At 38.0% G+C, this 14,813-nt stretch overlaps 1 protein-coding gene across 1 annotated transcript in view; it reads left to right on the top strand.

Annotated features, from left to right (window-relative positions):
- The window catches only part of XRCC4 (X-ray repair cross complementing 4), a 363,614-nt gene extending 349,769 nt beyond the window's left edge, over positions 1–13,845 (top strand). The window contains exon 8 of the mRNA XM_027864217.1: positions 12,266–13,845. Within this exon, the coding sequence (XP_027720018.1) occupies positions 12,266–12,377 (112 nt within the window). The 3' untranslated portion in view covers positions 12,378–13,845. The remainder of the gene's footprint in view (positions 1–12,265) is intronic.
- The last annotated feature ends 968 nt before the right edge of the window (positions 13,846–14,813 follow it).

Raw genomic sequence — 14,813 nt, 5'->3', positions numbered from 1 at the left:
AGAACACAGAAAATGTCTGCAAACATAGTATTAAGTATTATGTATTAAGTATATATGGATTGATCACTAATTATGCAATATTAGAAGCAGTAAAATTATAAGTAATTCAGATAAACATAGGGAATATTCAGGAAATCCATCCCTGAGCAAATGATTGATAATTATGGTTTCTAGGAATATGTTTCACAATGCACCCTGTTCATTTTTCACTCCATTTGCCCTTCTTCAAGTCTTCAAGTATCATGTTCAAAAGCTGGGAAACGTAGAGCCATAATAGCGTCTGGGATAAGGTCTGCCAACACTTCAAGTCCGTTTCATGTTTCTTTGCTCAACGTGAATCAGATAGTAAGATAATTATGTCAGTTTGGCAACTGTGGACCCAATTTATTTTCCGTCTTAATGGGAGCTGAAGTGCTTCATCAGCTCTCTTTAATTTTTTGGCCTTCTGTACATGTCCAGCCAAACGTAATGTGAATATTAAAAAAAAAAAAAACTAGATGATGACCTGTAATAAACAGTGGATTGTAGAGCCAGCATCTATCTTGTGATTACTTTGAACATCTAGATCCTAAAATCTCATTTTGCTGCTTGACTCCAGAACCAGTCTCTTTGGCATACACATGTTTCTGCAGAGCATGCGGTGGCATCATTAATCCCATATTTCATCCCACAGTTTGATTTGACCTCACAGAGAGCTCAAGTCACAACTCTGAGCTTTCTTCTTTTCTTGAAGGTCATCCTTGGTAAATATTTGTTTCTTCTATATCATGCAATTATGCCCGTTAGAAAAATGGATAGAATGCAAACTCTTCAGTTGTATTTGTACCCTCATCATTTAGTACAGTGTCTGTCACATAGTAGGTGTTTAATAAATGCTTGTTGATCTATTGAGTGAATTTTTGAATGAATGAAAAAGTCCTAGATATTTAAATATATGTACATTTATATGTATATATACATATATATGTGTATGTATGTGTGTGTGTGTGTGTGTGTGTGTGTGTATATATATATATATATATACATTTTTTTTTACTTAGATAAAAAGGACCATCTTTACAAAATGAACCAGTAAAAGCAAACACTGCTTGAAAAGATGTTGGCAGTTTAACTAATAGCTAGTTAAAAGGCAAGTCAATCATTCATCATAGCATTATAGAGAAACTTCCCCAGGATAAGCCATTTCTTTCCACAAATCTTGTCTTTGATCTGTACTATTCATAGTTAATTAGATGGTGGCAACATAATTCTGATTACAGGTTTCAAAATTTTCTATGCATAGTGAAAGCAAGTAAATACAACAAAGAAATCTCAGCACTTATGCTACTTAACATTAAGCCATCTTTTTGTGATGCTGACATGTTTCTGAGAAGGAGCATTGCATTCACTTTCTTTGAACAAGTATTATTAATAATAATACCTCACAGCTGTAAGTTAGACAAAATGCTTTTCTTACAACAACCCTATGAGATAAAATTTCATGGCACCTAGGTGGCATAATGGATAGAGCACTAGGCCCGGATTCAGGAAGACTTGAGCTTAAATACAGTCTCCAATTACTAGCTGTGTGATCCTGGGCAAGTCATTTAACCTTTGTGTGCCACAGTTTTCTCAACTGTAAAATGGAAATAATAATAACACCTACTTCCCAGGGTTGTTGTGAAAATTAAACAAGAAATATTTGTAAAGGTCTCAGTACATTGCCTGGCACATAGTAGGTACTATGTAAATGCTAAATGTAATTATTGTTATAACTTATTATTAGTAGGAAGTATCAATTTTATGGTGCCTGGTGGTAAGTTTTATGAGAACTGATACTCAGAGAAGTTAAGAGATTTGCTCATTGTCACACAGCTGTTGTCTAACAGGGGTGGGGAACCTGTGGCCTCAAGGCCACATGTGGCTCTCTAGGTCCTCAAGTGCAGCCCTTTGACTAAATCCAAATTTCACAGAACAAATCCCTTTAATAAAAGGATTTGTTCTGTAAAACCTGGATTCAGTCAAAAGGCCATACCCAAGGACCTAGAAGGCCACAGGTGGCCTCGAGGTTGCAGGTTCCCCACCCCTAGTAGGGCAGTATTTGAATCTAGGTCCTTTGATGCCAAATCTAGAACTGATTTTAATAGTGACAACAGCATGCTAATTCAGTTTTACAAATTCAATTTCAATTCAACAAAAATAACATGCTTGGCTTTAGGTGTCAAGCTGAGGTATTTGTACTTCATCCTACAGGCAGTAAGGAGCCACAGGAGCTTCTTGAGGATGGGGACTGTTGTGTCAGACAAGGCAGTTCTTTACCATTTCATCATTTATTTCTTGAGGACCATTAATGTCCTAGGCATTGTGCTAGATTAATCCTTTGTTACCTCACTTGAAAATTTACCTGTGAAATTGATCAGATATTCAATAATCATACAACACTTAGAGAACCTCAAATGATAGTAGGCACAGAGGCCCTGAGTGGGTTGGAACTTGAACTGGGCCTTAAAGAAAGAGTAGCATTGACAGACTCAGCAAAGGATAGAAGGTTTTTTAAGTGAAGACATTTGCATAAAGGCTCCACGTTCACCTTCTAGCTGGACTTCTGAGTCTCCAGACATTTTTGCCTACTGGCCCCTTTCTCCCCTTGCTGAGGTCCTTCCAAGGCCTCTATTTTGAGGGCCCATGCTGGTAATGCTTCATTCCTCTCCCATCTGTGCTTCTGACTCTCTAGACTTTACCACCATCCCCCCAAATGTGTCTCTTCTTTCTTCTCCTTCCCCCTCTCTTTTTCCATTCCCTTAAACTATTGTCTTCCTCCACAAATCAATCAATAAACATTTATTAAGCACCTTTTATGTGCCAGGCACTGTGCTGAACACTGAGGATACAAAAAGAAGCAAGACAGGCCCTGCCCTCCAGAAGCTTACAATCTAATTAGTAGAATGTAAGCTCCTAGAGGGCACAGACTATCTTTCTTTTTTTACTTATATTTGGATCTTTAGCACTTAGCACAGTGCCTGGCACATGGTAAGCTATTAATGCTTGTTGTCTGCCATCTGAAAGACCCATGCTCATGCCCTTGAAGGATAAATAATGAAACCATTCTGGTTGAAGTGGGGTATCTGGACTCAAAAGACTCACGATGGAAATTGGCTGTCCACATCCAGAGAAAGAACTATGGAATCTGAATGCAGATGGAAGCATACTAACTGCTCTCTTTTTTTGTTGTTGTTGTTTTGTTTTGTTTCTTCTTTCTTGTGGTTCCTCTCATTAGTTCTAATTCTTCTTTACATCATGACTAATGGGAAAATATGCTTAATATGAATGTATAAGTACGGCCTGTATCAGGTTGCACACCATCTTGAGGAAGAGTGAGGAGAGAGAGAGAGGGAGAAAATTTAAAACTCAAAATCTTATGGAAGTGAATGTTAAAAACTAAAAATTAATTATTAAAATGTTTTAATTTAAATTTTAAATTTTAAAATGAAGTAGAGTGTCTGGGTTAAAGAAGAGAGACAACTGAAGGTGAATCAGCAAAGGATAAAGGATGGGATACTCAGCTAGTGAATTGTCTTGAATGTCAGGATGAAGAGCATTAACTTAGAGAAGCAACCTTAAGAGAAATAAAAGTGAAACAGTAAAAGTCAGTTCAAATCCTGACAACTTTGATTCAGTTATTTTATCTGTCTGGTTTCTATATTTCCTCATTTGTAAAAGAATGGGAATTGGACTGAATGGTCTCAGTAGAGGTCCTTTCCAGCTGTAAATCCTGTGATCCTCTGACTTGGCCCAGTAAGAAGTGGAAGGCCAGGATCTTTAGTAGGGGTATAATCCACTGCCCGTGGTATTTTAAGATTAATCTCAAAGATGTATATAGAGTGCATAGGGGTGGGGTAGGGGTGGGAAGGGAATTCAGAGTCAAGGAAATGCCAATTAAGAGACTCTTCCATCCTCTAGTTAATTGCAGAAGACCCAAACAGCTTGATTCAATAAATCAATCAAAAGTATAGACTAAGTTCAAACAAGTCCTAAATCAGTATTAGAGGAATAAAGTCCTTTGATCTTTGGATAAAGAGAAAACATCTTTGGGCTACATATAAAAATTATAAGCTAAATCAGAGCCAGTCATTTGAATGGTGGTCAGATCTAGCAGTGAACACCTAAAAGGGAATTAGGGAATCATCGTTTTAGTGTGAGTATTAGGGAAGAGAGAATCTCTTTGCTTCTATGTCTCTGTATCTCTCTTTCTATTTCTTCTTCCTTCCCACTCCCTCATCTCTCTGTCTCCCTCCCTCCCCTCCCCCCTCTGTCTCTGGCTCACTCTGTTCTCTGTCTCTCTGCCTCTTCCTATCTCTCTCTCTCTGTCTGTCTCATCCTTTCATTGACCAAGTGATGACTTTTTAAACTTTGATGAATCTGGAGTTCCCATCATTGTCAGGTAGCTGTGTTCTTGGAGTAGCAGTGGTTCATGGCATCACCTGCCTCCATAGGTGAGAAACATAGAAAACAAACTAGACCCACAAAGAAATAGCAGCTTCACGGAGTTATGACCCCTTGGGAGAGAAAAGTGTAGACTATGGATTCTACTCAGGCACCAACTGTGGGGTCTACCAGACAGCTATACCTAAGGAGAACTTCATGAGATCTTTACAAAGTAAGAAAAGGACTCTCAGGAAAAAGGGAACTGTGAGTTAATCCCTTTGCCCTCAGAATCTTTAGATGTGTGCTGCCTAACTACAATTTTAATACACATTTAGGCCCATTCCCCAGAGACCGTGGAGGTGCAAGGGGACAGGACGCCCACAGTTTGGAGGGATGGTTTGTGAAACAACTGTTGTTGCTCTACCTTCTCAGGACATCCCTTTTGTAAAAGCAAGTGGAGTTCAGTTGTCTGATGGTTAAGGGGAAAGTGCTGAATGGAGTCTGAGCAATAAATAGTACCAGACAGCAAAGGTCCTGAGAGTTACTCCTAGAATCTGGCACAGGAGGGAATAAATGTAGGCATTGTGCTAAGCCCCTTCACCTTTCTCACTTGGTTCTCACAACAGCCCTGTGAGGTAGGTTGCTATTATTATCCTTATTTTACAATTGAGGAAATTGAGACAGAGACTTTCTCTGGGTTACCCAGAAAGGGTTTGAGGCCAGATATGAACTTGTGTTCCTGACTCATGACTCCAGGTCCAGGGATCTATGCACTGTGCCACCAGCAGCTTCTGTGTAGTTGCTGCCATGTAGGGACCATAGCCACAACCTGTTAGGGAGAGTGCAAATTCATGAGGTAGCCTGGGGGGAGACTCAGCTGTTTGTTGTAATAAGAGTTCTGATGTATGAATGAATGAATGAAAAAACATTTGTTAAGTATTTTTTAAAACAAGACATCATGAAAGAGAGAGAGACCTGTCCTCAAGCCAGGAAGACCTAGGTTCGAATCCCAACTCTAACGTATAATAACGGGTGTGATCTCAAGCAAGTCTCTTTACAGTCCCAGGGGCTCCAGAGGCTCAAATTCACAGCCTATGGCCAGAACCAGATTAAAATGTAATAGGATAACATTTAACAAAATAAATAAAAACACTATACAACATAATGTGAATTTGAGATTTTCCAAATCAATCTGCAGCCCACAGTGATCTGTTTCTGTTTGAGTTTAACCTCCCTGCCCTTGGCAATTCTCTAAGACTCAGAAGTTAAAGAAAAAGATGCAAACCAGCACTGGCAGAACCAGTTTACTTACCCAAGAGTTTTTCTTACTAATGAAATCACAAGTCCATCCTTGTCCCTATCCTAAGTGTTTATTATGTGCAAAGCACTGTGTTAAGAACTACAAGATACAGATAGAAAAATGAGATGGGCCCTGCTCTCAAGGAGTACACACTCTCACAGGGAAAGACAACACAGATTGGGGAGGGGGGGTGTTCATCTGCAGGACAGAAGGAAAGGCCCAGTAGTCCAGATGTCAGGTAATCCAGTTTGACTAATGTTCAGAGGGGAGATAAGGCTAATGTACAGACACATCTTCTTTACGATCATTTCAAATGATTCTGACATGGAGCTATTTAATAGTATGAAAAACTTTGGTAACTACACTTTCTTTTCCAGGTCTTCATTTGCTGTGGCTTCTGAGGAGGCAGAAGCTACAGTGCCAGTAGAGACAGCTGCAGGAGCTGTGTCTCTCCTGGGGTTGCTCCCCTAGAGCATGACAGCAGAGGCTGGGCTTTAGGTAGGGCCCATGGCCTGAAGGGCACATCTCCTCAAGAGGCTTTTAGACACAAGATCCTTGGTGGCTACCTCTGCCAGGACCTAATAAGGAGTAGTGCTCATGTTCCCCCCACACACACTCACACACCTTACTCATATCACCTTAAATGATATGAGTAAGGTCTGGGACTATTGTGGCATTACTGGGAATTATGTAAAAAGTGGGAATTCTAGCCTTGGATAAAGACCTAGAATTAAGCTCATTGATATCTTCAGGTTGATTTCTTAAATAGCCAGTTTCTGCTTAGTGTTATTTAAATCTTTCCAGTTAATAGGAGATCATTGTGCCTATTCATAATCCACCCAGTGATTCCACTGGTTTTAAAAAATTCACTGTAATATCTAACTTTTAACCTATGAGTTCCATGAATCCCAAATCTTGAATGTGACGCAACTTGCCACTCCTTTGTGTTGAGTTGTTCTCCATCCAGATATAAATTTAATAACTCATAATTGTTGGTCGAATCACAGCTCAGTATATTGAGACTTGTTTTTGCTGATCATGTTATGCATCATTAGAAATAATTTCTCAACTCAGTTTCTTATTAGAAATAATTTCTCATGATTAGATCCCCAAAGCTTTGTTGACAAACTTACTACACTATTATAGACACAACTATGTGCATGCTCCTCCTCTCAACCTTTTTTTTTTTTTTTTTTGGTGAGGCAATAGGGGTTAAGTGACTTGCCCAGGGTCACACTGCTAAGTGTTATGTGTCTGAGGCCAGATTTGAACTCAGGTCCTCTGGACTCCAGGGCCAGTGCTCTATCCAGTGCACCACCTAGCTGCCCCTCTCTACTTTTCTTAAAACTATATGAACCAGTTGCATATTCTGTGAAATATTTATGTCTAATTTGAATTATTGTCAATAAATAAACAAAATTTCCCAAGGTCAGAGAAAGAGGTAGGCAAGATGGAGGCAGGAGGGAAGGAAGAAGCAGTTCTAAGAGATTTCTTTGTAGCATCATCCTAATTTTATACATGAACTAATGCTGGGCTGTAAATTTTTCTTTCATGGTGTCGTGGAATCAGAGAGTAGTGAGGTTGGCATTGGCACCCTCAGCCCCTCCAGTTTCAGACTTGTTTCTCATTATCTTTTCATGACTTTAGAGACTGGCTTGTTATCTCATTTTAGCTGCTTTTATATAACTTTTTGTATGTTGTCTCTTCCCACTTAAACAAGGAGCTTCTTGAAAACAGGGACTGCTTTTTGCTTTTGTATCTCTAGCTCTTAGCACAGTACCTGGCGTATAGTAGTGTTTAATAAATACTAGTTGACTTGTTGTTCAGTCATCTCAGTCTTCAGCCTCCATTAGGGATTTTCTTCACAAAGATATGAGAGTGATTTGCCATTTCCATCTCCATCTCATTTTACAGATGAGGAAACTGAGGCAAACAGGGTGAAGTTACTTGTCCGGGATCACATAGGTGGTGTCTGAGGCTAGATTTAAACTCATGTCTTCCTGACTCCAGGCCCAGCACTCTATCCACCGCACCACCTAGACTAAAGCATTAGTCCTTGCAACATGAATTTCTTTGCTTTAAGATTTTCATTCTGTTGATTATCTCTTTGATGTGGGAAATAAAATATGGAGAATAACTTTTTTTTTAGTTCATTCTAGAAACCTATATAATTCTGTAGGTTGGAGCTAGCTGATAGACCCTGGTTTAGGTTGTTGTCACTGGCTTGGAGTCTTTTTTCTGTTTATTTGAGAGTCACTTTAGAATCTTAGATTTAGATCTTGAAGGGACCTTATAGACCTAAACCTCTCATTTTACAAATGAGGAAACTGAGGCCCAGAAAAGGTAAGTAATTTGCCCACATTCACACCTGTCTTAATTGTCAGAGATGGTATTTGCATTCAGGTCACCTGACTCCAGAGCTAGAACTCTTTGTTTCTTTGTTAAATTGATCATCTTTGTGTGTAGGGGGAGGAGTTTTATGGAATATGAAAAGAACTTCTAAGAATTCTACATGTCTAACTTTTTATTGAAATGATTGCGTTATTTGGGGGAGGGCTGGGCAGCAGAAAGAAAGCTACTTTAAAGTTATTATAGATTTTTAAGATGTTTTTAACGTCATGTTTTCTTAGTTGATGATAAAAAGTAATACATGTAATTATATATTTTTTAGTCTGTGCTATATCATTGTGTCTCCCTCTTATGTAGTCTGTATTTAGATATTTAATTATATAGTCCTATAAATATGTCTGTGTTGATTCTGTTAATTTTAACATTTAAACTCCTGGAGAATAGTGTTGGCTGTACTTACCTTATATCAATTCCTACTGTGGTATTATATCAATGATTATTCCCATGAGGGAGATGCTGATAGCATATGGTTTACTTTGGGGCCAGGTCAGAGGGAGCATCAAGGACCTAGTAGCAGCCAACAACAGATTCCTTAGAGTCTGTGGTCCATGGACCCCAGGAGAGCTTCAAAGTAAATTTTTGATTAATCTACTGAAAGAACCAAAGAAGCGCTAGGCATCCTTATTCACATCAAGGAAGTCATTTGGGGATTGCATCATATAAGTATATTCAATAACAGCAATAACCTAATTCCTGTTATCTCTGAAGTGGGAGACAAGGCTGTATCTTGCAGACAGGTTAACACACAAGTGTTAACTATAGGTGTTACATACAGGTGTTCCTATAGGTGGAACGGAGCTGCCATTGTTGCCACCTCTAATCAGTAGTAATAATAACAATTTGTTAGCATTATCTGTTCATCTTCTCCTCTGCTACTTCATCATGAATGGAGGCAACCCAGAGTCCTTGAAGGCTCTATCAACTGAGTAGAAATTCTGGCTATTCTTACTAATTTCGAAAGGCTAGATCACAGGCCCAGTGTTAGGGCTGTATCTGTGGTATTACTGGAGCAGCCTAGATAAATCTGGAAAGGTTCATCACCAAATTGACAGCAGAGTGATGATTTTTTTTTTTTGGCCACGACAATTCTGTAAAATCATCTGGATTATAAAGGGATTACAATTTGTATCAATGGTATCTTAGGCCACAAGGACCTTCTGATCAAAAGGTCACAGAAAGGGGTCTCTTCCCTTTTCCTCACACCTTCTAATCCTAGATTCCACCCTGGGCCCTATACTTTCCAAGGCAAAATTGGGATAAACAAAGTAAAAAAATATAAATAGTGAAAAAGTCTGTTTTCCTAGGGCTTGACCAATTTACATAGGCACGGAAGTCTCTCCATTGCTGTAGGAATTATAGTCACCTGAACCTGATTTTAAATCAAGATAGTAAATGAAGTTGTCTATTTCCCACAGTGAAATCTGGGGTAATGATACCTTACCATTGATTACCACGAGCTTGGTTTTCCTTTGAGTTAATGCCTTATATCAATAGCTTGATAACTGACAAGGAGAAGGCAGAGCTAAGCTTATTTTGTTTCTATTTTGTCTGCAAAGGAAAATGACCTTTACATTGGAATTGATGAAACAAAAATAACTAACAAACAGGGAGTTGATACCTGAGGTAAATAAGGAGATAGTAAGAGAGTACCTTTTTGTTGTGATGAATTCATAAGATGAACAGCATTGTCAGGTCCTGAACAAACTGACAGATGAAATTACTGTAATATTTGAAAGATGTTGGGAAATGAGAGCAGTACCACAAAAGGGAGGAGGGCAAGTGTTGTCCCAGTTTTCAAAAAATAGAAGAGAACAGTGTGTGCCAGCTGTGGGTCAGCAAGCTTGGCATGGTTTCCTGTGAAAATTCTGGAAGGGGTCATTAAGGAGATGATTAATAAACATTTGGAAAAGGAATTGGATATAACAGAGGCTTCATCAAGAGGAGTTATTGCCAAAGAAGCATCATTTCCTTTTTGTTTTGTGACAAGATTACTAAATTAGTAGTTGATGGGAATTCTTTAGCTATAGTTGACCAAGATTTTGGCAGAGCTGTTCATAAAATATGTCATACTATTCTTATGGAGAAGATGGAGAGTTATAGATTTGACTAGGGGTCAGCAAACTATGGTCTATGGGCCAAATCCTCCTGTATCTTGCTTTTTGTATAGCCAGAAAGTTAAGAATAGGGTTGGGTTTTTTGGTTTTGGTTTTTTTTTTTACATTTTAATACACTAAAATTATATTTTAGAATGTTTAGAAAACATTTTTTAATTTGCTGGCTGTACAGAAATAGACCACAGCCCATATTTGCCCTGTGGTCATAGGTTGCCAACCTCTGAATTAAACTATAATACAATCAAATGGATGTAGAATTGGATGGATGGCCAAACTCAGGGAAGTTGTTAATTGTTTAATGTCAGTGTGGCAGGAGGTCTTCAGTGAGTAACCCACAGGCATCTCTGCTTAACCTTATGCTGTGTGACATTGTCATTTGTGACTTAGATGGGTATCCTCATCAGAAATGCAGATGACACAAAGCTTGAAGGGATACCTAACAAAGTGGGTGAGAGGATAAAGCTCCAAGGGGATCCTGACAGACCAGAGCATTGAGCTGAGTCAAAAAGATGATATTCAATGAGGGTAAATAAAAAGTCTTGAGCTTGGCTACCAAAAATCTACCTTACAGTTATGAGGAAAAGATAGAGATAGGTAACAGTTTTTTTCTGAAAAAAGATTTTTAGAGGCTTGATATGAATAATAACCAAAAAAGTTAATGCAGTCATGGGATGCATGAAGAAGGATATCACTTCCAGAAACTGGGGAAGAGATGGTTCCATATTTCTCTGCCCTTGTCAGACTCCCATTTGGAATCTGTATTCTGTTCTGAACACCATGGTTTAAGAAGGATATTGATAAGCTGGAATGTACAGAGGAGGTCAAACCAGGTCAGGTTGAGCCCATGACATCAGATTGGTTGAAAATGTCATTCATGTATAGCCTAAAGAAGAGACTCAGGGAAGCTAGGTAGCACAGTTGATAGAGTGCTGGGTCTGGAGTCTGGAAGACCCGAATTCAAATCTAGACTCAGACATTTACTAGCTATGTGACCCTGGGCAAGTCATTTAATCTGTTTGCCTCAGTTTCCTCATCTGTGAAATGGGGATAGCACCTACCTTCCAGAGATGTTGTGAAGGCAAAATGAGATAATAAGTATAAAGTGATTAGCAGCCATGCCAGGCACATAGTTAGAGCTAAGTGATGATGATGGTGATGATGATGATGATGGTGATGATGATGATGATGGTGATGATGATGGTGATGGTGATGTTGATGGTAATGATTTGATAGCTCTCTTCCAGTACCTGAAGGTCTGTTGTGTGGAAGAGGTATTAGGCTTGTTCTGTTGGGCTCCTGAAGGCAGAACCAAAAATAGTGGGTAGAAGTTGCATTTAGGCTTGAGGTGAGGAAAAACTTCCTAATAAATAGATGTGCCCCAAAGTAGAATAGGCTACCCTAAAAGGTGATGAGTTCTCCCTCTTGGGAGGTCTTCAAGCAGCAGCTGGACAGTTCCTGTCATCATGTTATAATGGCATCACCTTTGGTGAAGGAGATGGACTAGAGGAAGGCTAAGGTTCCTTCTGTCTCAGAAATTCTGTAATTCTCAATTGTGACCAAAGGAAGCACCAAGGTCACAGCTGTCTGCAGGCCTAAGACGGAATGTTTTTCAGTCTGAGATCATGTATCATATCACATCAGGGAGACCATCAGTTCATCACACAATTAATGAAAGGTTTGAGAATCTTGCCGCCATCTTGAGGTGTAAATGAGCACAGCACAGCCATGTCTGCCTTGACAACACACAGAAGTCTTCATGTCAGCTTTGCATATTTAGTAGCCTTAGAGTAGAAACAAATTAAATAGAAAGACAGTTAGAAGTTGGAATAAATAAATAACAGTTCTGTGTTTCCTTCAGCTTGCTTTACACTTGGCATCTCATGTAGAAAAACTCTTTCTTCAAAATTCTTCCCCAAGCCTGAGTAACCAACTGGAGTTTTCTTTATTTTCATTTGTAAACCCTCTGGATGCTTGTTTCCATGGCTCTTAATTTGAAAATTCTCTCTCTTTTTTTTTTTTTTTTTTTTTTTTTTTTTAGACCTGAGCCTTCACAACTTCAGTCATCAAGCAAGGAACCGTTCTCATCTGAAAATATGTCCTTAGAAACCTTAAAAAACAGTAGTCCAGAAGACCTTTTTGAAGATATGTGACTGTCTCCAAGAAACACTTTAATGATATTTGATTATAATCCTTTTTTTTCTTTTTTCTTTTCTGTCTTAAACTTAAGGAGCACAACTTGACAGTGGCTATTACACCTTATAATGTAATTATATACACAGCATTGAAACAATTGTACAGAATGGATTACACATGTATCGGATATGATTTCCTGACAGTAGCTCATTATTCAAAGCTGTTCCCGACCACACTCCTCTAATTACATCAAATCTCAAAGTCTCTCCAAAGCCTGCATCTGTTTTATCCAGCACACATATGCTCTCTATGCAGTCTGTCTAGCACACTATGTAAGATGATTTTAGAATAGGATCAAGAAACTAGCCTTAGCAATTTAATTTCTGAATTTTCCTCTAAGCATTCCCAAAGATAAATATAGATATTTGTGGTTGTTTTTTTTTTAATTGAAGAATAAAATATGACACATATCTATTTTTAGTATGCGGTTACATATCCAAAGCACCCAATAATAAAATTTCTGATACCTTAAAGAATCAGTGTCCTTTAAAGAATACATTATTTAAAGTATTTCATTCCTTTCCTATAGAGGCAAGCTTAGAAAAAAGCACCTAAGGAAGGGAAGGTGATACTTTTATATTGCTTAAGTGGAAAGAGGCAAGTCCATTGGGATTAGGTGATAAAGGTCCCAGATACCCTTCTGGAATTCCCAAGGCCAAAATAATCCTTTATTTACAAGTGAAATGAGCTAAGCTGTTAAAGCCCATTTCCTCAAAGAGGCTTGTTGAAAGAGTGAGAGTTCACCAAAGGAAGTATGTATTTGATGCAAAGAAATAAGTACTTCAGAAAGCTCAAGTTATCTGTTTTGCTCTGCTCAATTATATATACAGTAAAAACTCACCATAGCATTGAGGTCAAGAAACAGAAATGACATCCAAGTGATTGGCTTTGGGGGTGAGAATGAGAAAGGAACTCTATTCATCATTCTGTACCCTAGGGATGAGAGCTACCCAAGCTGATGAGAGAGCAAAGCATTTTTAAACAGAATTTTACTGGGTTTTTTGTTGTTGTTGTTTTTTGCTTGGGGAGCTTACCTTGGGAGAAGAGGAGAAATAACACATAAAGTCATACTCTGCTTAACTACATAGGAGCCTTGCTCTTAATGTGACCTGCTAATAAGAGTGTGAAACTCTCAGTAATTCAGATTTGTCACCAATCCTGTTACTGAAAGGACCAAAAAGACCTAATTAGAGCAAGGTCTCATCTATAACAAAGCCCTACAATATGAATTTAATTCAATACTTGCATTCCTGCTTTAAGCATAAGAATACAGGATGTTATATAGAACCTGAGTTTCAACTCACTTATGTTATTATTAACAGTTCACATGTATTTAGAGCTTTAAGGTTTTCAGAGTACTTTACTGGAATTATCTCATTTGCTGTACAGTAATTAGACAAAATTAGTATAAGTCTTGGAGTTAGGGATGATAGTAAGAATAATAAACTAAATTAAAATAAACTAAATAAACTTTTTTAGTTTATTTATAATAAACTATAATAAACTAAATAAACTAAATTAGTAAGAATAATAATTTTTAGACTTGTAGTCTCTTCCATACTTTGTATTTAAAGAAAATGTGAGATGATGAGTTTATCAAGATTACAAAAATAATAATAATATTAATACAATATTGTAATAATATTTAACAGAATGTGATTTAATACATAATCATAATAAAATGCTGTTATTGAGGTTCATACATTCTTAGTGTCCACCCCATTGTTTCATTCATTTCAGTTGTACAAGTTATTAAATGTTTGGTATAGTAGAGAAAGCTCTCCGGGAGCTCGGGTTCTATTTGCATCTCTTTAGTAGAGTCACCCTGAAACATCCTTTCGCCTCTCTCGACCTTAGTGATTGAGTTATATGAACCCAAAGGTCCCTTCCAACTCTAACATCCTCTGACTCTCTGTTTATTCATAAACATAAACAGTACCCAAAGAATGCAAGAATCCAGCTCATTCTGACTCTGAAGCCAGCTATCTGCTCGACTAGACTTCCTATTTTATTTTAAACAATTCATTATCATTTATTAATAAAATTATTATTGTTGAGGGCTTGGTTGACTTTTAGCTTGACCTCAGGTCTCTGTCCATGTGGGCCAGTGAGTTTTCCCTTTTCCAGTGGCCTGCAGGTATGTTCGTTTCCACTAAGTACAACATTTAAGCAGCAAAATACCTGTTTTAGGTAGAGATTGACTTACTTGAAATTAACAAAGAGTTAGGTTGGAGCTAGTTTGATTGTACATAGTGTCACCCTAATAATAACTAACTGACCAAAAAAGATCATGGGCAATTTGCTTAATGTCTTTCACCAGAATTGTGAGGATCAAGTAAGATAATACAGGGTGTCCCATAAGTCTTGGTGCAGGTTTAAGCTATGAATATGTA

The sequence above is a fragment of the Vombatus ursinus genome, unplaced genomic scaffold (assembly GCF_900497805.2).
Source record: "Vombatus ursinus unplaced genomic scaffold, bare-nosed wombat genome assembly UNPS02014774.1, whole genome shotgun sequence".
Lineage (NCBI taxonomy): Eukaryota > Metazoa > Chordata > Mammalia > Diprotodontia > Vombatidae > Vombatus > Vombatus ursinus.
Note: the sequence above shows the minus strand (reverse complement) of the source record. Positions and strands in the feature narration are given on the sequence as shown.